The 25,496-nt window shown below is 43.5% G+C and overlaps 1 protein-coding gene across 1 annotated transcript; it reads right to left on the reverse strand.

Annotated features, from left to right (window-relative positions):
* Window positions 1-1,255: 1,255 nt before the first annotated feature.
* On the reverse strand, window positions 1,256-24,383 carry LOC308331720 (immunoglobulin superfamily DCC subclass member 3; the record flags this gene model as incomplete). Its single annotated transcript, XM_080787211.1, has 13 exons — window positions 24,083-24,383; window positions 20,528-20,672; window positions 19,728-19,858; window positions 17,861-17,998; window positions 16,803-16,961; window positions 6,618-6,783; window positions 5,468-5,718; window positions 4,998-5,162; window positions 4,498-4,686; window positions 2,507-2,620; window positions 2,117-2,243; window positions 1,762-1,885; window positions 1,256-1,348 (listed from the first exon to the last, which is right to left on the reverse strand). Exons 1-13 carry the CDS (start codon window positions 24,315-24,317, stop codon window positions 1,256-1,258), a joined length of 2,037 nt encoding a protein of 678 aa, XP_080643337.1. The 5' UTR covers window positions 24,318-24,383.
* Between the last annotated feature and the right edge of the window lie 1,113 nt (window positions 24,384-25,496).

Below are 25,496 nucleotides of genomic sequence, written 5' to 3' on the forward strand. Positions count from 1 at the left end.
ACGGGCCGCGGACGTATGGCGTAACGGAGCAGGATCAGGGCTCAGGGCGAGCATGACTGTTGTGGTTTCCGCCGAGGTTCCACTCTCCATGGGCGGTCATCCAGGTGGACACTTGGGACGATGGCCATCGTTGGTGGCTCTGGCACAGGGACACTGGCATTGGCACAAGTCCGGGAAGTTGGTGTTATCATTTTAAGGGTAAGGGTTTCATATATTTTATCATCTTGTGTTATTTTTGTTTCTTTTTTGGCAGAGGTAAGCTAGCACAAGCAGCATCAACGGGCTAACGTTAGCCTCGCCTATGGCTCACACATTCTGAGGTAGCTATCTTTGGAGGTATGCAGCTTTTGGTTGTAGTGGTTAGGGGGGTGGGGGGGCAGGGGGGTGTGTAAAGGGATTGGTTGCTTTAGCGGTTCCTCCAGATCGACCCTCCTCAAGGCTAGCACGGTGATAAAGACAATCATTTCACCTCCAATAAGGCTATATCACAAAGGCCGCTCTGTTTGTTAAACTGAAGGCAAACTCTAGTCATGACTCAAGCAGTGAGTTGAAACTTGTACACGGATATCTTTGCTACCTCACGGGCAGTGCTGTTAAATGTTGGTTCTGTGTCTAGAAGGCCCCATTAGTTTAAAATATTTGGCATCATTTGGGGCTTCAAGGTATCATGTAATTGTCACCAGGACGTGGCCACACCCAAAGGAGAACATTTTGGTTACGGGAGGAACACTCCCTGGTGACATAACACGATTATGTTGTATTTTTTTGTCGAAATTCCAACATGACAGGATTTGTTCTTGAGGGACAATACTTTTCCCAAGGCGTGGGTGTTTTCTGCATACACACATGATGTACAGGCAATAAAGGCAATAAGCTTTGGTTTTGAGGTGGGTTAAGGGGATGAGGGAAGGAGGGCGAAACAAAGCCACCAGAATTAAGAGCCAATTTAAATGTTGTCACGCAAAATATGACTATTTCCAGTCCGCAACGCCATTGATACAACATAAATTAGCAATGTCTACTTTGTGTCTACTTTGCTTCGGTTACTTAGGCTCAATAACGTTGATAAAGTTCAGAATTACTTGAGTTTATTCTTTACCCGGTTGAGGTTCAGAATAACTCTGTTTCTCCCGGAGAGCGACAGAGGGTGGTGTGGGGGTAAGGGGTAGGGGGTCTCTGTGTGGGTAGGGTGAGGAGGAGGAACCATGCAGACCACTTGGGCTGGGAGTTGGGGGGTGATATCATGCGGATAGTGCTAGCCAGTGCCTGTGCCAGGTAGACCACCTGGTGAGGAGTGTGGCTCGATGAGGACCTGGCATTGGGTGGGTGGGCATGCCGGACCCCCGTCCTGGGTGGGCGGACAGAGGGAGGAGAGAGAGAGATGAGGGAAGATCGGTGTTACTTTCGTCTACTATGGCGGGAAAATGTTTGTCGTCTAACTTTTTTAACGATGACTAAATATACTGACAATTTTGTCAACAAATAAAAAAAAACTAGAATAAAATGTTAGGGAGGGACTAGTGTAGAACAAATCCAGTAGAACTAGTAGACAAGTCATTTTATGCATGGTTACAATTTACAATGTAGGCATTAAATTAATCCAGTAAGCAAGAACAACACAAGGTAATACATCATAGAAATAGTCATAAACAAGCTAAGAACGTAATATCTGTCTAACAGTAGATTATCTGTACAGTGAAGCTATCAGTAGGCTATACATTATAGAGTGCTATATGTGATTGAGCTGGACTGAAAGGCTACCTGGGGGACCAGATCCACCCTGGAGCTGAGCGCTGTGTCCTTGGGCACTCCATTGTGTCCCTGATGTCCCCCGTTGTCCCTCGGCACAGACCAGCTGTCCTGCGTCCCCTTGCTACAGAACACACTGAGGGACACACAAGGACAAACCTTACTGCAAAACATCCGCACACAGCTCTATATCCACAAGTTTACTATAGATCAGTGGTTCTCAAACGTTTCTTCTAAAAATACTAAATAGCAGAATTGCCGAAAACTAAATGCAAAACTAAATAGAATTTTATTTAAAAGACTAGGACCAAAACTACTTCAAAATGTGCTGTCAAAGTGAACAGGTGTGTGTGGTGTAGTCTCTTACCTGCGTCGGTAACCCAGCATCAAGAACAGAGCACAGAAGATGATGCAGGCCACGCCGATGTGAATGCCAACCACGATGCCACCCAGAGAGCCCTCTCCGTCCCGGCACTGGCACGGTGCCTTGGCACCTGCATGGCGGAGAAAGAGTAGTTAGGAGGTTAGGAGGATTAGTTTAGGTTATGTTAGGAGGATTTCTGAACTGTATACCGCCGGCAAACAGACAAGGATTCATTTGAAATGTCTTTGCTTATAAAGAATAACAAATGGAAGTAATTGTCAGCCATTGCCAAAGATTTAGGCTTTAAATTGCTTTGTTGGCGGGGATGGGGGGGTTGTCGCCGTGCCGAACGGGAAGGGACAAGGCTGGGGAAAGCACTAAGGTTAAACTCACCAGTGTTCTGGGCGCTGGTTCCATCTTCTGCTAGTGACACTAGCCTCTTAGAACACTCACTCTCACCATTGCCATTATAAGCCACCAGACACACCTCATACACCGCCCCGGGTTCTGTAAAACACACACACACACACACACACACACACACACACACACACACACACACACACACACACACACACACACACACACACACTCGTCAGATGCATTTCCCCCGGATATGATATTTTTCGGAGAATGTAAACAGATTTGTAAAACGTCAATGTCATTTCCTTGAGCGGTACTTCCGACAAAATCCCGCTATGGCCGCCAAATTCTAGCAATCCACTCTACAGAGTAGGTCTTGCCCAGCGTGGGGTTTAAGTGGTATAGATTTGTAAAACATCAATGTCATTTCCTTGAGCGGTACTTCCGACAAAATCCCGCTACGGCCGCCAAATTCTAGCAATCCACTCTACAGAGTAGGTCTTGCCCAGCGTGGGGTTTAAGTGGTATATTGCAAATGAAATAATAATTACACTGTTTAAACTAATACTTTGATACAATGATACACAATGTGTGCAGCTCTGGAAGAAAAATAAACACTGAACGCCCTTAGGTGCTGATAATTTTCTATTTTGAACATGACATGTCATGATTTTATTTATTTTTATACATGAGAGTTTCCAGCTTTCCCTACAGGTATTGGAACAATTAACGGTAAAGCCATGTTCCATTGCTTCACAAAGACAGCTGGGGGGTAATTCTATGCTTGTTGTTGAGGGAGTGAAAACTGCATTAGTCTTTATATTGATCCTATTGGATTGACAGGAGGCTCACAGCTTGTACGGAGCTCCCGATTACAGACATCCACCCAGCTTTTGTCACAATCCTGCTCATCAAAGGGAAAAAAAAGCTCTCCTGTAATCGTGCGCCTGCATCGTCCATCGATCAGATGATTTGAACACTGTTGTTCAATCAATCCCTCAATATGTACAGTTTAAATCCGTTATGGATTATGGATTATGCCGCATTTATCTGAAATGCACAACACAGTTTCAGGTTGAAAGCTGGTACCTACCTGCCCGCCTCATATTCATTGTAACCACCTGTTTCATTACAGTTATTCAATAGCGGTCTGGATATCAAGTAGATTAGCTATGTCACAGATCTATGGCACATTTTGATCTGCTACTTTCTGTGTGTGATAGCAGCGCACTACTTCAGTACAAAGGGGGGGGGGGGGGGGTCAAGCAAATTACATCATGTGGTCATCATAACGTGATCATCCAATCAGACTGACAATCATGTTATCACCACACTGGCAGGTGTTTTCAAGAGGAAAATCAATGATCAGGGATTGGAAGGGTGTCTATTGACACAGCAGCGTGGGTGATGCTGATTAGAGTGTGGGTCTTCAACAGGCAGTCTGGGGTCCCTAGGGGGTCCTGAGAGTTGCAACAGTGATTGGGACTTTTTTATTACATTTTTTACTCTAATCACTTGAACCCTATAGCATCCCTACACTAGGAACAGAACCCAAAAACTAGCCGATCTACAAGCCCACTACGCCTCACGCTGTGTATTAACACGCACACCACGTGATTACAACTCAACTAGACTGACTGGGATCAACTTAATCCACAGTTTACTGATCCGGTCTAGTCTAGTCTATAGTCTATAGTTCTCCATTATTTAATTTTTTGAGGGGCGCTAGCCCCTCCAATTCCTGGCTTTTGAAATTACGTCATGTGGCAGCTAAGTCTATGGACTTTTAATGTTTGTAAATGGCAAACATTGACAACGTGAGACGCCATGTGGCCATGATACATCTTGTGACTGATTGCGTTTAATACGATAATAACACACTGCATTCATGTTTCGTAACGTACAGTATATAGTGGCAGTGAATCTGCAAACATTACCAGGCTCCCCACACTTCACAATGAGTGTGATTTAATATGGCAACACTGGTACACTGGTACACGCACGCATACACGCACGCTCACCGAGTTGAGAGAGGGTGTGCACGTTGGTCTGGCGTGCAAGCAGGACGGGCCCCTGGTAGTCAGCGTGGGGGACCCTGCGGTAGGACAGCCTGAAGCCCTGCGTCTGGCCTACTCTGGCGGGGAGCTCCCACAGCACCTGAACACTGCTGCTGTTCAGCACCTTGGTGAAGAAGGTGGGGGCGCTGGGGACTACACACACACACACACACACACACACACACTTGAATTACTGTACACGCGGGGACATCAACAATTTAAGACAGTGATTTTATGAATGCCTTAAAAAGTTATTAAGAAAACCAAGAAAACTCGGATTCACACGCCACGTCAAGGCTTTTATTGGGTATAGGCCCTGAAATTATACGATCACTGGGACATTTCTGGTTTGGGGGTTCCTGTCTTGATGACTACAAACAAACCCAGTGACTACAACATGTGCAACACAGTGGTAAGATATCATCCATGAACCTCCCAGGCTAGTATCTGTTGTGACTCCATACCTCCCCCTAGTGTGGTGACCACCACGGTGCTGCTCTGGAGGCTGGCCCCCACAGGGCTGTAAGCCTTCAGGTAGATGCAGTAGGTGGTGGCAGCGTCCAGGCTGCCGAAGTCATGCTGAAACGTGCTCTTACTGACTGCCTCCTGGAGCTCGCGACTGTCCGGCTCTGAAACACACACGCATGCACGCACACGCACACGCACACGCACACACACACACACACACACACACACACACATGCACGCATGTATACACACACACCAGTGTTGATTTCGACAGCCAATTTTTTATTTTGTTTCATATTTTAGTCATTTGAAATGTTTTAGTGTTAGTCTAGATGTAGTCGACAAAATATACGCTTTTAGTCACTAAATCTACAGTCAGAAATGCATTTCGGCGGGCTTTGATGATGGCAGATTTTACACTTGGTTGCATGCTGAAAATAGCCCATCTACAAGCTCGTACACCCACCTCCGATCTTGCGGAAGTGCAGGACGTATCCGATGATGCTGTCGGTCACCTCCGGCGGGGGCTGCGACCAGGTGACCTGGAGGGCGCTGGGGGACAGGGGGCCGGCGGCCAGGCCCTGCGGGGCGCCGGGCAGGTCGGTGGCCTGTGCCACGGCCAGCCGCGCGCTGGCCTGGTTGGTGCCGGCGCTGTTCTCGGCGATGCACTGGTAGATGGCCTCGTCCGTGGAGGTGATGCGCGTCACCGCCAGCGTGCTGCGCACAGACACATTGTTTAGACCTGAGGCCCATTCTATAAAAAATCTATAAATCCTGATTTTCTGATAAACCTATGTTTCTATGTCAGTGGTGCTCAACCTTTTCCCCCCCATCTGAAAATATGTAGTTCCAGGGACCCCCCAGAAGCAAAGAGTTAAAAACATTTGCTCTGAAAGAATAATGAATATATACCGTATTTAAAGATTTGCGCCACATTTTCCAGATTTTTCAAAAATAGCAGATCTACAATTAAGCTACGAGCTTGTTAGATGTGCTATTTTTCAATAGCTAAAGTATAACATAATGCTTAAAACACCAAAAGGGGTTCCCACCAAAAAAAATCCAAAATTTTGATTTTCTGTGCAGTGTGTCCATTATGCTTGTGGTGTTTAATTGTAATCCTACTGTCCTTGAATTAATTTTAGTATCTGCACTTTACTTTACGTACTGCACTTATACTATTTGTATTTTTGGGATACTATGACTTTCACTCCACTCCACTTCCAAGACAAAACAAAGATAACATTGTGAATTAAGCACTTAATCCATAGTTCAAATATATACTGTTGTGAAAATAGTAGATCTACAAGGTCCCAACACATTGCGATGTGACACATTGTGAGCTTGTACTTCCTGCTATTTCTGCTACTTTCATTATTATTGCTATTTGTTGGGACATTTCTGGGAAAATCTACATTTTAATGCAGCAATGCATTAATATTAAAATGAGAAGAAATAGCAGATATACAAGCTCACAGCACATCCCTCTGTGCCGTGCTGCAGGCTTGCACATCAGCTATACATTTGCAACAATTCTGAAAAATCTAGAAAGTGTCAGAACCAGTGACATTTGGCGTTTGCAGAATGGGCCTCAGGGTTAAGGGCGGTCGTCGTACTTGTTATTGTTGGTCAGTTTGACGTTGTCTCCGGGCGTCAGCACCTTGCCGTTCTTCAGCCAGATGAGGTGGGGTTCGGGGGTGCCCTGGGCCACACAGGTGAATACTGCACTGCCCCCCGCTGGCTTGGAGACGGACTGCGGCCACTGGACGAACTCGGGCGGTGCTGAGGAGAGAGACAGAGAGACATTGGGTTGTGTTATACACTGTGCAAAAAATAAAAAAGGGGGAAAAATGGTTAGGTTTAGACAAACACTGAACAAACACTCTATACAGCAATGTTTACTGTCACAGTATAGAGATTCAACCTTTTAACGTTTTGTGTTGTTTGTTTTAAGCAAATAAACACCACTAAGGCTTCACTCACACCTGCACAACAGATTGTTGTAGCTGATGCATGAGACTTGTTTACTGATGCAAGCTCGCAATGCATTTCCAATGGGAGTCACATGGTTTGACACAACATTTTTGTTGTACGGCTTTCGAAACAAGTCTCATGCATCAGCTATACAACAATCTGTTGTGCAGGTGTGAGTGAAGCCTTACACCACCACCTTTAGCTCACTGAGGAGTCATGCAGGACACTGCGTTGAACAACTAACTTCACTCTCACACACACACACACACACACACACACACACACACACACACACAGACACAGACACACACACACACAGACACACACACATTCACACGGCAGCCAGCCGTCCGTTCGTCCATCGCGGGGGGGAAGATCGGCAGGGTCGACCGTTCCGCGTGACACAGCACTTAGAATTCACACAATGGACATGCATATATATATGCCGTATATATACGTAGCACTGCCGTAATCCCTATCCCCAACCCCCATGCATCTCATTGATCTATTTGACCCTGAAGTCGACCCTTCACCCCCCCCCCCCCAGGAGAGGTTGTGTTAAGCCCCGATACTTGGTAGAGCAAGGGTGTCAAGCGCCAGAAACAGACCTACAAGCTCACAATATTTCATGGACACGACACGTTGAGAGCTTGTAGGTCTGCTACTTTTGGAGAGTAGAATAGAGAAGAGAAGAGAAGAGAAGATAAGAGAAGAGAAACAACTTAATACAAAATTAACTATAACAGAGTAGAATAGAGAAGAGAAGAGAAGAGAAGAGAAGAGAAACAACTTAATACAAAATTAACTATAACAGAGAAGAAAAGAGGAGAGGAGAGAAGTAGAATGAAGAAGAGAAGAGAAACAACAAATTAATAATAAAAACAAATTATATATAGAGTAGAGGAGAGGAGAGGAGAGGAGAGGAGAGGGGGTTGGGTTGGGTTGGGTTGGGTTAAGCCAGAGGGGTGAAAGTGTCAATGAGAAGGCCTATTTCAATAGGGAGACATAAATCAATGTGTTCATGGATTTCTTTCGATATTCCCCAAACTGCTGTGCTCTCATATACGAGTGGAGCCCTGAGTCCTCTAAAGCCTCCCGTATAGGATATAGATCCATCCCACCCATCTATTCCTGCATGACCTTTACTGTTTTCACTGCCTCGTACCGTTGACTTAAAAAATACAATAATAATACAAATATTGTTCTGAATACCGGCTTGTATAATCATATCAGGAATATTTTAATAGCTGACCATAAGCTGATCTATACAAGCTTATACGGAGCGTCACTTTGTGAAGCGATGTGAGCTCGTAGATCATCTGCCCTAGCTGTGCTTTAAATTAAATAGTTTGTAATCGTGATAGCCCTACTGAGTGACCAGTTTTTGTTGTTCTTTCTTTTTTTCTACCCTTTTCCCTGTTATAGGTTTTGAGGCATGTTGTGAACTGTGAAGGACCTTATTCATATAGGACCACATAGTGTCAAACATGAAATAGGTTTTACCTTACCGCTTAAAAGGCATTTATGGTAGTTTGATAAAGTGGAACGAGAAAACGTCCATTGCTCACTCTGTGATAGCCTCGGAAACCCAGACGTTTTTATTTCCAGGGAACTCTGTGATGGCCTTGATAGCTGGACTAGAGACCACAAAGCCATGCAAAGCTATTGGCGATGACACACTGGTCTATCTGTGTGTTTACAGTAATGCTGTCTGTCCACTAGAGGGTGCTAAAGTGAGCCTGTAGATATGCCATTTCTTTTGGGGCAAAATGTTCCCACCAGAATAAGGAAGGATGCTGGAGTTTAAGTGGGTGGTTTTCAACCAGTGGTCTGGGGACCACCAGTGGTCCTTGAGGGGGTTCCAGGTGGTCCCCAGATGGACAGTTTGTAACCAAATGGACCCTCATTAGATCTTTAAATCTTGAGAACGTAAAGAGGGTCCATTTGGTTTAATTTTACGCTCTCAAGAGTGAAAATATTGTTAAACATCTGCATTTCTTCATTTACAAGAAGTCTAGACAATTAGAGAATGTATAAGAATTGCATTTTTTTTGATCAATGTTTAGCCTATACAGTATCAGGCTACTATGCCTACCTGTGTTATTTATCTCTTTTAGTTAAATGGTACCAATATGGTATTTGTACTCAAATATATGCAACATGGAATTGTGGACCGAATCAAACAACAACGTAGAACAACACATTCTAAGTTTTGAGAGCCTGCGAGGCTAAATGTCATCAAATGGTGGTCCTCCATGGCTCAAATGGCGAATGCATAATGGACCTTGATATAAAAAGGGTTGAAGACCACTGCTTTAAGTGGTTAAGGCAGAACACAGCGGGTCAGAGGTCATTCAGAGTCACAGCCTGGCTGAACAGCAGTGCTGATAGGGGAGGGGGGGGGGGGGGGGGTGTCATAAATCATCTGTGATTCACTTGGACTTGACCATAATGACTACATGCTGATTTGGAGGAAATATCTGTTTGTTTGATTTTTTTTAATCAAAATGACTAGTTATTATTATTATTTTTTATTGTTAGGGGTCCTTTATTTCATTATTTTCAAACTAGCATGTAACCGCATTATGCATGGCTTTTCCAACTGCTAGATAGATGCTAGCTTGCTAAATTACTGTTTACTATAGATGTTGGATACTTTTGAGCACATTATGTGCAACATTTTTTATTTAGATAGTCTACCATGTTGTTTTAGAAAGATTCATTGTTTACCCGGCATGCTATAGTTTCAAATACAGAATGTTATTTAGATAGCATATCGTCTAAGACTTTAGACAGATGCTAGGTTCACTGTTACCTGCTATCCCATAGTTGATAATGTATTGTATAGGCCTACAGTATGTTATTTAGATAGCATATCGTCTAAGACTTTAGACAGATGCTAGGTTCACTGTTACCTGCTATCCCATAGTTGATCATGTATTGTATAGGCCTACAGTATGTTATTTAGATAGCATGTTGTTTAGACCAGTGGTTTTCCCTTCCCTTTTCATTTCAAGTACCATTATTTATTCGTCATTTGATGACATCAAGCCTCTCAGACCCAAAACTAGAATATATTGTTGTCGTTGATCCAAATAACAATTCTTCTACATTCTCTAATTGTGTAGACTTCTTGTACATGAAGTAATGCAGATATTTAACAATAATTTAACCCCTCAGAGCGTAATATGAAACCAAATGTAACTTGTATTATACAGTTTCTTAGGTGACTAGACAGCAAAAGTCAACCGCGCGGCTCGATCCAGAACAACGAGAGTTCAAGGTTTCTTTATCTGTCACTGACACACTGGGAGACAGCCAGATGGATAATTAAATCATGCCCTGTGTGTGTGTGTGTGTGTGTGTGTGTGCTTGCGTGAGATTGTCCGTCCACCCCCTCATCTGTCCTCGCGGCGTTAAGATTTAAGCTGTCAAGCACCCCCGCCCGTCCATTTGTCCGCCGATCCATACCACGTATTGATCAGCTATTCTCTCTGCTATAGCCAAACGAGGCTTGACCTTGAATTTCACCAGAGGTCATTCGTTCATTAGATCACTGGGCTTTGTTTTGTATATAGGCCGGTGGTTCCTGTCTCTAGCTGTGCCATCTGCCTTGGCGTTCAAATAAAGCAAAAACAAACGTATGTCGTTGTTGTCGTTGGTGTCCAGAAGTGTTCATTATATATATATATATATTTAACTTTTGAAATATTGAAAATAGCAGATCTGCAAGCTTGTAGATCGGCCATTGTCGCTATAAACTTCTGTGCGACACAATTTACGGAAAACATAACGATATATGTCTCATGTTATCATGTGACTTGTTACATACTGTAAATATATATGACCGGAGTATAGGCAGCTTGCACAGAGCACCTTCAATTTGATATTTCTATGTTAGTATTATGTTTACTATATCCGTGTTGGAAAGTAACCAAGTGTATTAATTCACGTATTGTACTCAAGTACCATTTTGAGATACATTTACATTACTCACCATTTTTCCTATAATTACTGTATGTATGTGGTTCTACTACATCCCAGAGTAAAATATTGTACTAAATATTTTTACTCCACTACAACTTTATGAAAACGTTACTTACAAGTTCGTTTGCAGATTAATGTTACAAAAAAGAAATACACATTAACCAATTAAGACCAACATTTTCTTATGTTGGCTATTTGTGGAAAATAATGTCTATTGTGAGCTTATAGATCAGCTATTTTCAAAAGATTGTTCTGCCCCAAATAGATTAATTCATATATGATAACGAGACCATATGAGGCATGTGAGCTGATATTCATAAGATCTCTTTCAGTATTCACACACACACACACACACACACACACACACACACACACACACACACACACACAGCTGACCACCAGCTGTGCGGAGGCCATGCCCCCCCTCCTAGGGGGAGGGGTCACACACTGTTCGCTTCCTTCCTCCGGGAGCCCATCAATCACACGGAGCTCCGCCCCCTCCCCCCCTCCTATTGGTCCATCTACTCTCCTGCAGGTCCTGAAGGTGGAGGTCAGGGGTGAGAGGTCATGGGGCATCCTTTGACCCTCACTCCTCCCCCTTTAAACACACACACACACACACACACACACACACACACACACACACACACACACACTGCCCTTGTCATCTTTTGTCCCTTCAAGCTGCAATGACCATGAACATGGACCAAGAAACAGACAGACAGACAGTCAGACAGACAGACAGACAGACAGACAGACAGACAGACAGACAGACAGACAGACAGACAGACAGACAGACAGACAGACAGACTTAAAATACCTGTAAACTATAGGGTACATTTGGTTCCATTTCTACACTCAGAGTTACAGATTTGTTCCATTGCATTTGTAGGCTACACTCGATCATTTCATTGCGGACCCCCTGGAAACCCCCTCAGGGACCCCACTTTGAGGAAAATCTGCCCAGTAGTTCTTTGTTCATGGACAGATTACAAGTTCACACATAAACTCACAAGCAAGCCTTTTAATTGATGGGTCTCTAACTATCTCCCATACTCCCATACCACGAATCAAAGCAATGAATGGCATATAAGCATTGCTTTCTATACAATAACAGTTGTGGTCGGATAGAAAATGAAAATGTTTATTTTAATTAATTTTAATAACAGTCAAATCAATTCTTAGATTTTCCCCTTTCTCTCACATACTCCATGTGCAGTACCTCCTTGTACCCCTAGGGGTACACATCCCCCCATGTGAGAACCCAGTGGTTGTAGCCCACAGCGCTCTGGCGTGGTGTCCACTTTGAACGTGACATATATACTGTCAAGTGTCAACAAATCAATACTATAACAATACACTGGCTTATGCCATTGCTTACCGAGCCTGTCTGCTCTAGCCTACTGCAATGCTTCATTCGGTTGACAATGATACAAGAACGTTTAAGACATCACATGCTTTTGTTATAAAGTTAAAGCTCTGTAATAATTGCTAGTGGTTGTTCAGTAACCATGTTAATAGCTCTATAGTAGGTAGTACTATAGGCCTATTGTGATAGTAATAACCATTGACTGTTTGTTCAATAACAAGGTTCTCCATGTCTCTCCAAATCTTTAGGCCTCACTCACACCTAAGACACTTCCTGTGTCTTCTGTGTATCATGGCCACCTCAATGCATTTCCAATGGGAGTCACATGGTTTCATGACACAACCTTGTTGCATGCTGTCTTCAAACACTCTATAGTCTAGCAATGATTACTATCACAACAAAGAGCTATAGAACACTTATTTAACCACTGTTGTTTATGTCAACAACATCACACACACACACACACACACACACACACACACACACACACACACACACACACACACACACACACACACACACACACACACACACACACACACACACACACACACACACACACACACACACGTGCAATTGTGCATGCATGCACTGATGCACACACTCTCAAATATGCAGGACACAGCAATCACATGTGAAAATGTTGTTGGCTACAGTATATTTATCCCAAACACCTAAGTGATTCATTCCATTATCCATCCATCCATCCTTCATCCATCCATTCTTTTTTACATTCTTTTGAAAGTATCAAATGTTTCAATATGAATTTCTATATTTCAGTTTTTACGTGTCATATCTCTTGATTACGCAGCCTAAAAGCCCATACAGACATGACATGTGTGTTTATATTATGTCCCAATGTTTGATGCAAAAAAAGTCAATTATTTTGCATGACAATCGATGGTCAACTTGAATGTTGTCATTGTGACAGCACTGTCCTTCCATCCATGAAGGGAGGAGAGGATCAGTCAATGCTATCAGATTGATTAGTGGAGGGGGACACACACCATTAATAATATTCATTCAGTTATTGATCCACTACTCCTCTCTTTTTGTCTGGAACTGAGAGGAACAAAGAGCTTGTTCACCCTGAATGATGACCCTAACCAATTAACCAACCTATATCAGTGGTGCTCAAACATCTTACATTTCTAGGACATTCATAAGGCTGAGAGTGTACAAATTAGATGAAACCAAAAGGACCAAAAGTGTGATGAGTTAAGTTATAGTTACTATAGTTACTTTGTAGATGTATTGTTACAAAGCATACTTTAACCACTTCAACCCTATTTCAACTATTTCTATTTGAAAATAAAAACGATCTACAAGCTCACACCGCGCCGTGATCCGACGTGTTGTGTGCTTTTAGATCAGCTGTTTTAAGACATTATGATAACTTGCGAAATGGGATATTCTGCATAATGAGTATACTTTTACTTTTGGTACATTAAGTAAATTCTGATGGCAATATGTTGTACTTTTTACTTAAGTAAATTTACTTTTACGTGTATTTCCACATTGCCGTACCTGTTCCACCACTGTAACAATGGAATCATGTTTATTTAACCCATTCTGGACAGGAACCCCTTTTGGTGTTTTAAGCATTATGTTATATATACTTTAGCTATTGAAAAATAGCAGATCTACATGCTCAAAGCGCGGCACTCTTTGAGCCTGTAGATCTGCTATTTTTGAAAAATCGTGAAAATGTGTTGCAAATCTTTGAATATTCTTTCAGAGCGAACGTCATGCACGTGTTTGTTTATGTATGGCTGTGGTGGAGATGTGCCTCGTCTCATTCACGCCGATGAGGGGTGACATATGAACCTCGATGGCCACCGTCCGTGGTTAATGAGCTGGACCCTGCCGACGACCAATTAAAACGGAGGCACATAATGACAGTCTGAAATATGAGGCGGACCGAGTGTATGGACACGCTGCTGGCTGATGGATGGGTCCGTGTCACAGGGAGTGCACGCACACACACACACACACACACACACACACACACACACACACACACACAGGTAGAGCTAGCATCAATGGTTAATTATAAAAAAGGGGTGGTGGGTGTCGTCAGGTCAAAGGTAAGCATGAGGGGCGGAGCCTGGATATCGACTACATCAAGGCCCCGCCCCCTCCTTGTTTGTCCTTCCCCCACTTATAGCCATCACCGGTCAAGACCAATTCCAATCTGCTACAATGTTGTCTAGTACTGTGTTGTATACACACACACACACACACACACACACACACACACACACACACACACACACACACACACACACGGCAGAAATCATGTATCTCCATATCCATCCATCCATCCATCCATCCATCCATCCATCTATCCATCCATCATTTCCAAAATAGTCTATAGCCCTATAGCTATTGTTATGGCTGGTCTGATCAAAGACTGGATAAAAAGTAATACATTAATAAAAAATGTCTTACAACATATATTATCGTCTCTGTCGGGTGGAAACCTCACATGTACAAAACTGTTACTTTTCACTTCAGGATTCAAATTAAAAAACAACAAAAAGTAGCCGATTTACAGCGTCTACTAAAGCGTGGTATGTGGTATGATCAAGTAGGGCGGGGGGAGAGAAAGAAAACATAAACATATAAAGTTAGAATATGAAGATGAGAGGTTTCTGCCCAACAGCAACAATAATGTAAGGAACGCTGTAGGCCTATATTGACATCTTCCCAAACCCGTCTACTCAGCTCTTTTAGGAAAGATAATGATATGCATTATTTGAGTGTGAGCACAAGCGTTACTATATTGACCCATAGTGCCTATACTCGTAAAGTGTGCTTATGGATTTATCGTATCAAACATTGATGTTAACTCTTACCTAGCATTGGTTGTGGGCGCACGCCCACTAAGCCTCTAGTAAAATGTATCATCGACAGCAGTGTTTATTTCTTGTGAGTACAGACGAGCCATTCCTAAAGCCAGAGAGGCCAAAACTGAGATGGTTTGGACATGTACAGAGGAGGGATAGTGAGATGGTTTGGACATGTACAGAGGAGGGATAGTGAGATGGTTTGGACATGTACAGAGGGAGGGATAGTGAGATGGTTTGGACATGTACAGAGTAGGGATAGTGAGATGGTTTGGACATGTACAGAGGAAGGGACAGTGAGATGGTTTGGACATGTACAGAGGAAGGGATAGTGAGATGGTTTGGACATGTACAGAGGAGGGATAGTGAGATGGTTTGGACATGTACAGAGGAAGGGACAGTGAGATGGTTTGGACATGTACAGAGGAAGGGATAGTGAGATGGTTTGGACATGTACAGAGGAGGGACAGTGAGATGGTTTGGACATGTATAGAGGAAGGGATAGTGAGATGGTTTGGACATGTACAGAGGAAGGGACAGTGAGATGGTTTGGACATGTACAGAGGAAGGGACAGTGAGATGGTTTGGACATGTACAGAGGAGGGACAGTGAGATGGTTTGGACATGTATAGAGGAAGGGATAGTGACATGGTTTGGACATGTACAGAGGAGGGACAGTGAGATGGTTTGGACATACGTGTACAGAGGAGGGATAGTGAGATGGTTTGGACATGTACAGAGGAAGGGATAGTGAGATGGTTTGGACATGTACAGAGGAAGGGATAGTGAGATGGTTTGGACATGTACAGAGGAGGGATAGTGAGATGGTTTGGACATGTACAGAGGAGGGATAGTGAGATGGTTTGGACATACGTGTACAGAGGAGGGATAGTGAGATGGTTTGGACATACGTGTACAGAGGAGGGATAGTGAGATGGTTTGGACATGTACAGAGGAAGGGACAGTGAGATGGTTTGGACATGTACAGAGGAGGGATAGTTAGATGGTTTGGACATACGTGTACAGAGGAGGGATAGTGAGATGGTTTGGACATGTACAGAGGAAGGGACAGTGAGATGGTTTGGACATGTACAGAGGAAGGGATAGTGAGTAGATGGACGTTGAGGTTGGAACTGCCATGCAGGAGGCCTATTCACATTCTTCCTATAGGCTGTATGTGTTCCACTTCCTGTCGATTTCATTGGATATCATTGGTCATTTGACCAGTTTCATTGTATTTCATTGGATCAAATCGACAGGAAGTGGAACACACACAGCCTAGGAAACAGGTGGATAGAGGAAGTCCAAAGAGGAGATTTATGGATGTAGTGCAAAGAGGACATGTAGTTAGTTGATGTGAGAGAAGAGGAGGCAGACAGGGTGAGATGGAGGGAAAAGCCGAAAGGAAAAGAGGAAGACATTCCAAGACATTCCAGTCACAAAGATAGCCTGCCATTGGCACTTTCAATGGAAAGCCAACGGATGTATAGCCCAAGCCTTTGCACAAATAAATGTGTGTGTGTGTGTGTGTGTGTGTGTGTGTGTGTGTGTGTGTGTGCATGCGTGCGTGCGTGCATGCATGTGTATGTATGTGTGTGTGTGTGTGTGCGTGTGGGACTCACATTGGACCACCAGGCGTCCCAGCGCTGTGCGTCTCATCCTGGTGCCGGGACGGTTGGCGGCGCACACATACACGCCAGAGTGCTGCAGGCTCACGTCGGAGATCATCAGGTTCCCTGTCCCCAACACCTGGATGCCCTCCACACCGATGGAGCGCCCGTCTGTACACACACACACACAACGATAAGGTTAAAAATAGTGTCAAATGTGTTACTGTCTGTTACCCATTAAATCAGCGGGTCTGCTACTGATGGTAGGCCACTGTTTAGCTGCGCTCCACTGTTATGCTCAAATGAGTGACCCTAAAGAATTGTGAGGCAACATGGCATCTAGGTGAATAGTTGCGAAATGGTCGTCTACAATTCATGATCGTTGTCTAACCAGGTTGCTAAAGCAGCTGGTAAAAACATTCATGGCTGCATAAAGGCCCTATTCATATAGTCTAGTTTTCGGTGAAGAGGTGACCACCGAAACGGTGGTTAGTAAAAACTGAGAGATTTGTGTTGTGTGAACGGCGACCACCGCATCGTGTCATGTTGTAGTTTTCGGTGGTCACCTCTTCACCGAAAACTGGACTATGAATAGGCCTTAACACTGACCTTGTAAGCAACAGAGCTGTAGCTAATCAAATGAATAATGTGTGTTGGATTTTATGTGTGTCAATACTGTCTAGGACGCTTCGCTTTGGCATGCCCTTGGCTCTGGACACACTGGGATTAAATCTAACACACTCATTATTAATGTGTTTTAATTGGTGCGACTGTGTTGCTTACTAGTCTGCCACGTTTTTAACCCATTCAAAATCATTTTAGATTTGAGATTTTAGATGTTATAGCCACATACACATTTCAGAAAACTCTTACTTAGAAGAGTGGCTCTCAAAAATAGCAAACATTTTCAGAATGGGAGAAGGGGACGACGACGACGACAAATGCATATCATTTTGGGGGTCCTTGGCACGATACAGTTTGAGATCTACTGATTTTAGAATCGGCCTCAGGTCTTAATGGGTTAATAAGATGTAGTTTGTAACCAAACAAACAACAAAAAAACATCCTACCCAGCCTGCTCCAGGAGACGATGGGTCGGGGGTTGCCTGTGGCGATGCACTCCAAGATGGCGGTCTGGTGGACAGTGATGGTGATGTTCTGGGGTCCGGACAGGATGACCGGCTCCCTGTACGTCTTGGGAACTCCGCCTGGATGGATGGGCACAGCAGGGAGAAGAACAGCCCATTAAGTTTAAGGGTTTAAGATGGAGTGCCGCATTTTGTATGCGTCTATGGAGTTAACATTACTCTAATAGAACCCCAGGTGTGGATATAATATTCAAATACAGTATGTCTTCCCTGGATATTTTTGGTTTCTTCCTGAAAGCTGAAAGCCTTTGAGTCAAAAGGTCCAATCGAAAATACACCACTTTAGTGACATCATAACACTAACCCCTCCCCCATTATCATACGGCACACAGCTGTGGGCGAGGCTTAAGTTCAGGTGGAAGTTAAGGTGAAAACCAGGTAAACGTAATGAACTGGTGGGTGTGGCCACATAAAATCTTATTTTCACATTTTCTGTACACTTTTTTGAATGGTCACAGAACTCCATATTTAAACTAAAGCTCAAGGCACCCCTGTAAATCAGTGTTGATTTTGGTAGCAAAGTTTGAATTAGTTTTAGTCATATTTTAGTCATCTGAAATGTTTTACCTTTTAGTCTAGTTTTAGTCAACTAAATATCATGTATAGTCGAGTAAATCTACAGTTGATTCAGTTGATTAAAATGTATTTTGGTGGCCCTATATGGCGGCGTAATGCATGATTTCACACGTGGTTGTATGCTAACAATAGCCGATCTCAAGCTCCCAACAGCAGCACGACGCGTTATGAGCTTGTAGATCTGCTATTTTCAGAGCGCAACACCCGAGTGCAACCAAGCATGAAATGACTTATCTTTTATTTCTACTGAATCTCTTCTCCTTATGGAGAACAACTCCAATTGCATTGCAACAATTGCATTGTTACCTTATTACACCTACATTTATGTCATGGTACGCTACGAAAATATGTCTTTCCCCCCAAGATACAGTATGTCACAGAGGAAAATCTAAGAGAACATCCGTTTCCATATGGGACAGATTGAAAATAAATTCATAGTTGACAGGGCAGGGTTTCTACCAAAATGTCAAAGCATCGCAATGCGCTGTGAGCTTGCAGATCAGCAATTATTTGGCAAAGACATTTGGTGTAGATCGAAAAAGAACGCACCAAGTACAGTGCATCTCGGGTCCATTTTACTCATTGGTTAAACTGAAGTGATATTGATAAATTCTAAATGTTACCAAAGTATTCCGCAGCACCCTGCCTAGACTGGGGGTACAGGGATGGGATGATAATTGTTATTAACGTTTATTGTGATAAAATACATTCACAATAATTTGTATCTCAGAGATGAAACTGTATCGTGAAATTGTCCTCCGTCATACACTAGGATGAATTATAGCCTTTGTCGAGCTGCAAATTCAGTAGCTCGTGAGCTTGTAGATCTACTGTTTTTTGCAAACATTCCCCCAGAGTAGAGATGAAAAAGAAAAAAGAGAAGATCCAAAAACCATCCTCTGGTGAAAATGGATATTATTTTTCACTCTACTGTAGTTATTTGGTGTTCGAGTGGTAAAGTATGAGAGGGGCATCATCATCAGACCTGGAAGTTATGTGGGAACACCTACTGAGTGGCAAAAAAACGACTTTCTGGCCTTGACAGCCCATACATCCAAACAGAAAAGTCCTATTGCATTAACCGACGTTAAACATACGTTATATCACTTTGCCACTCGACTTGCCACTCAGTCACTTTAAGCATGCGCATAGCCGCTATTCTTTTTCTCGCAATAACCGTGTCACAGGTGGAGTTGGAGGAGGTTTTTTTTACCCGTGACGTTGAGCGTAGCTTCGTGGCTGTAGCGTGTGTTGGCGATGTTGGCGGCGGTGCAGCGGTAAACGCCGCCGTCCACTGGCTTCACGCCCGTCACCTGGAGGATCCCCATCGGCAGCAGAGTGAACCTGACAACATAATGGACACGTTACTGAGCGTCTTCTCAAACCTGTTTTGTCTCAGGTCACCCCTGTAAATAACTTACTCTAATAGAACCTTACATTTACGGCATATTACGGCACACAAATATGTAAATCTTTGCCCCTAAGATACACAGTATGGAGAGTCACATTCCATTACGACAGACAAATTAAACATCTTCATACTTGATATTTAACCACTTGAACCCCATGTCATCCCTATCAAACGTGCCACAACGTGACGCAAAGTACAAAGACTAATCATTGTTTGTGTGTAGGCTATTCCTGCACTATCTGCATCGAGTGATCTTGGTACATAGAAATGGATTCATTGCTGGTGATTCTGACTTTCAAATGTACATAAATGTTGTTTTGATTGTATTGTATATGTATTGTATTGTTCCACCTTTTGCTTTGCCAATGTAAACGTATGTTCTCATGCCAATAAAGCTATTTGACTTGAATTGAATCTGTGTGGCAGGGGGAGTGATCAATGAGGTCTGTCTCTGCCAGTTCACAGGCACACCTGCAGCACATTGTGCCAAATTAAATGAAGGACAGCTGCTGTGCATAAGGGAGCTAATGTGCTTGTGTTGCAGTGAGAGGCTGGCTCCAGACAGAGTCCACACAAAGCGCCACATTCCTGCCTCTCTCTACCTGTTATCAGTGTTGCTCAGAGGCACATGGTCTTTCTCCCAGGTGATGTGGGCCTCGGGGACCCCGTTGACCAGACACTGGAAGCGAGCCACTCCCCCCTCGTCCACCAACATGGACTCTGGCTGGCGGTGAAACTTAGGCAGAGCTGAGGGGAAAGGAAACACAAGCGCGCGTTACACGCGTGCACACACAAGACATTCATTACAAATAATAATGTGTATTCTGTTTTTCATTTCCATATCACATTAGAACTCATCGATATTGTGTGTGTGTGTGTGTCTACATGTGCACATTCCCACACACACCGTAACACATGCACAAACACACATTTGTTAATATACATTATATCCGTCCCGTGGTCCATTATCTCTCTCTCTCTGTCTGTCTCTGTCTCTCTCTGTATCTGTCTCTCTCTGTGTGTGTGTGTGTGTGTGTGTGTGTGTGTGTGTGTGTGTGTGTGTGTATTCTTAATAACCTGGTCATTGCCATAATCAATAACCCCCCCCCCCCCCACACACACACACACACACACACACAAAGGGTTGGCATGTGCAAATGACTGCGCATCACCATGGTAACACTGACTCTACACTGACCAAACACCACCCAGGGTCCGACATTATTTATATTCACTGGATTAACCATAAACCACTGCTTTTATAGAGCTGTGTGTGTGTGTGTGTGTGTGTGTGTGTGTGTGTGTGTGTGTGTGTGTGTGTGTGTGTGTGTGTGTGTGTGTGCGCGTGCTGTTTTATTTAGACCTGGAACAGTATAACAGTATACATTATTATAACTCTCAATCCGCCCTTTTAGTGTAGTTGTAGTTGTACAGTAGACGAATCCATAGTTGCAGCCATAGCTGAGGTGTATACCAATAACGAGCAGCTTGACACCTCAGTATTGATTCCCTACACCTGGCCTACAGGGCACCGTTCCATGGATTTATTTATCTATAGCAACATCCTTTTTTATAAATATTTTAAGTTATTCAGAAAACCTAGGTCAGAATTTAGAAGGTATTTTTTGGAATCCGTTTAATTTACCGGGTACTATGCTGTTGCTGTATTTTATATTTCTGTCTAATAAACGGTCAACACATCAAATTATGTGAGCTTGTAGATCGGCTGTTTTATATAACGGAAAAGCCTGTTTTCTTTCACATTCTATTACAAAAATAAAAGTAAATAAATAAAAACATTTGTTTGGCATCTTATTTCTGTCCACAGCCCACCACAGGTGCAGTAGGCTACTTCGTTTAGACCAGTCATTGGTTAGACAGTCATTAGTCCGACATCGACAACCTATCTCTACCCTAACCAAAACATAACCGCAAGCACGGGAGCAGCGCAGTTTGAGCGGTGGTCCGACCATTGTTTCCGAGGTCCTTTAAAATATAAAAGGTTACTTCTTGCACCATTGTTCCTTAAGTGCAGTTTAATAAGGGGTCCAGGCCCACTAGGGGGTCCTCAGGCTTAATTACTACAGGTGGTCTCCAAATCTGAGTGTGATAGGAACTTTTTAACTTTTTTTTAATGAATTCAACATAATAATAGAAAAGATGATGTGAACAGACTAATAATTTCCACAACACTTTCGACGATAGTGCTGTCAAACGAGTCTATGAATCTATTTATGAAATCTATTAAAATGTTTAATCTGCAACACAATTGTATGCAATATGTAGTGGGGCGGGGGGGGGGGGTCCCTGCTTCATCTCTATCAGCTGAGGGGGTCATGTGCTTAAAAACCTTGAAGACCCCCGCTTCAGAGGATGAGCATGTCAGAGGGGGTCTTGGGTTGCCAGGTATGGGGCGAAGGTGTTCGCCATGTGACGCGCCATTTATAACCCCCATATGGCTTGTTTTGACAGGGAGGGGAGGGAAACCTGCCGAGAAGCTTGGACCTGGCACAACAACAAAGCCATTCCTCAGCCTCCCGCTTGCCATTTTTATGACTACCTCCCCAACCCGTCTCTCCAGCTCTTTAACAAACAAATACATTGTCAGGTCGGGATACCAATGGAACTCATGCCACAATTATTTTTATTTTATTATTATTATTCTCTCTCACTGATTGGAGGAAATTTTGTCTCGACTTACTTAACTACGCGTTTTGTTTTAACCGGAAAAACCAAACGAAACATCACTTTTAATTTAACTTGTAATTTAGCCCTGAGAGTGGGCAAATGGAAAGGGATGGTTAAAGTTGTCCACTCTCGGAGCTACAAATGGGAAAAATAAGATAAAGGCATAAAAATATGAATGATATACAACGTCCACAAGGGTTTTATGTGTATACAACCCGAAAGGTTGTACAGCAACACGAAGAACAAAAAAAAGCAGTTATTTAGGCCTCCCGCTTTGCCGTTTTCTTTTTCATGACTTTGTGTCGGATGAAGCCGGTATAGGTCACTATAAATAAAGTCTAGGCCTGGGGGGGGGAATGGCCGTACAGCTCGATCTGTGACACAGGGGAGAGAGTTATCCCCGGTTTAAATCAGTTTGATGACTGCACCTTATTGTGTAATCCCTATACCGCTTCAAAGTGCACTCAATCACAATGCTCACATGGCTACTTCATGGCTTTTCACTGCAGCTCTAGCTGCTGCGACCTCTTCTCTTTTTCATTAAACCATTGCTGGCAAAATGTATATCTTACACTTGTACAGGACCACTTCGACCATTTTCAACCTCATCTCCTTGCCTAATGCTCATTGTAAGATGCTACCTTTTCAAACGGTATTATCATTATTATTATTTCACTTTAATGCAAGAACAATACGGCTTCTGTTTCAGCATGATAACTTTCCAGGAACTGGACGAGAAAGACTGTAGTTTCTATTAGCTTGGAATCCCCACCGATGATGTAGTAGGCATGTTTCTGAACTGTCCACCAATGAGACACAGTGTGAGTAGACATGGTGCCATACTATAATGAGCATTAGAGGACCAATTATATAAAGATATCGGTTGAAAATGGGTGAATTGCTATTGGACACTGGTGGTTACATTTGGTTACGCTGTTGTAAGTTATAAGTGATATTTTGGTTAAAGTAAAAAAAACGTCATTGTTAAAAACTTTGAGCTCTATATTGTCATAGTAATCATTGCTACCGTATAGCTTGTTTGTGCAGTAACAGGGGACCCCCTGTCTCTTCAGCTCTTAAACACAGAATACATTTTATCAGGTGGATTGTAAATTCCATCCAATGAGGAGAGAGATCTCCTCATTGGATAATTGGATAACTTTTGTTCCAGTTTCAGTACCTGATTTCGTCAAATTAGTATCTCAACCTAAACATAATGAAAGCTTTTACTTTTGATTCCAATACTTTTGTATAGGCCTACTTTTACAAGTAAAGTTTCAAATACAGGCATTTTACTTTTACACATTGTGATATCCATACTTTTACTAGAGTAATATGGGTCTGTCGGTTGGATCGGCGATGCACCTGCCTGCCTGTGTCCCTTTTATGCCCACACAGTACGTGGATCCCTGATGTCACCAGCATTTGCCCATATGGCCCATATACAGATGTGTGTGTGTGAGACTCACATGCCACCTGGACCTTGGCCTTGCGGCTGACCAGCATGCCGTAGCGGTTCTGCGCGGCACAGTCATACTCGCCCGCGTCGGGGTCGCCACCGTCCCGCCGCTTCTGGAAGCTCTGGATGTGCAGCGTTCCATTGGCCAGCACACGCACCCGCGGGCTGGTGGGCACCGGGACGCCGTTGCGCCGCCACGTCACCATGATGGGACCCTCGCCGCCCCCCACCCGACAGTCCAGCATCAGGGGCCGGTCCCTTACGGCGATGACGTCGCTGGGCTCCTGCAGGAATGCCAGCTCGGACGATCGACATACGTCTGGCGGGGGGCGAAAGAGAGAGAGAGAGAGATTTGATTTTAAAGGGCCCTTTATTAAGCACTGCCGGGTTGTACAGACCATTACATGAGCTCGACTACATGCCTAACTTATGGATTTGATCCCTCACTGTACACAATACCCTTAATGCCCACTTTACACAGTCCTCGAGATTGTCCACCATTTTATAATAGGAATGTTCTACCCTGGTGCCTTTAACAGTCTGGCCAACAGGGTCCACACAGCCCACCTCCTGGGCCCGATTCCTTCAGCTCAGCCAGAAGGAAGAGTAAAGTATGAAATTTACTTTAAATACTTCAAAATTGTCCAGTACAGTACCCCGTAAGGGTCCATTTGTACACTCTCAGAGTTACAGACCCTTCCACTTGGTTCCATTTGTACACTCTCAGAGTTACAGACCCTTCCACTTGGTTCCATTTGTACACTCTCAGAGTTACAGACCGGTATCGGTCCATGTGGGTCAATAGACTCTCAGAGATAGGGTCATTTGGTTGATAACTATCAATCATTGAGTTGCATGGGGACCGCCTGTCTATAGGACCCCCTGAGGGTCCCAGGACCCCACGTTGAGACCCAGTGATATAAAGGCTGATAAAGGGTGGAGAAACATTAGGGGGCCATTTTCACTCCACACACAAAACCATCAGACTTGATTGACAGTCTTTCCCCCCAAAAAAAGATTGCCTTAATAGCAGCCAAATGTTGCAGACCCACCCAGCCAGGGGACAGCAGAACAATGCAGGAAACTTGGGGGAGAAGTGGTGGAAAGTAACTAAGTACATTTACTCATGTTCTGTCAAGTACTCAAGTACAATCACCCACACACTTCTGGATCTGATGCGTATAAGTAAGCTAATGTACCTGTCTGAGACAATAATGTGTATTATTATTATTATTACTACCCTTATTATTATTATGTATTCTCTTACTTGCATGCATGTTGCACAACAACACATCACTGCTTGTACTTGTATAAGTCAGTGACAAGTCAAACATGAGATACTTTTACTTTACTGTCATTATTAATTTTTTAACTATCCTACTTTATTACATCTCATAGGCAAATATTGTACTTTTCACTGCACT

The sequence above is a fragment of the Protomyctophum bolini genome, assembly GCF_963924005.1.
Source record: "Protomyctophum bolini genome assembly, chromosome: 17".
In the NCBI taxonomy this organism is placed as follows: domain Eukaryota; kingdom Metazoa; phylum Chordata; class Actinopteri; order Myctophiformes; family Myctophidae; genus Protomyctophum; species Protomyctophum bolini.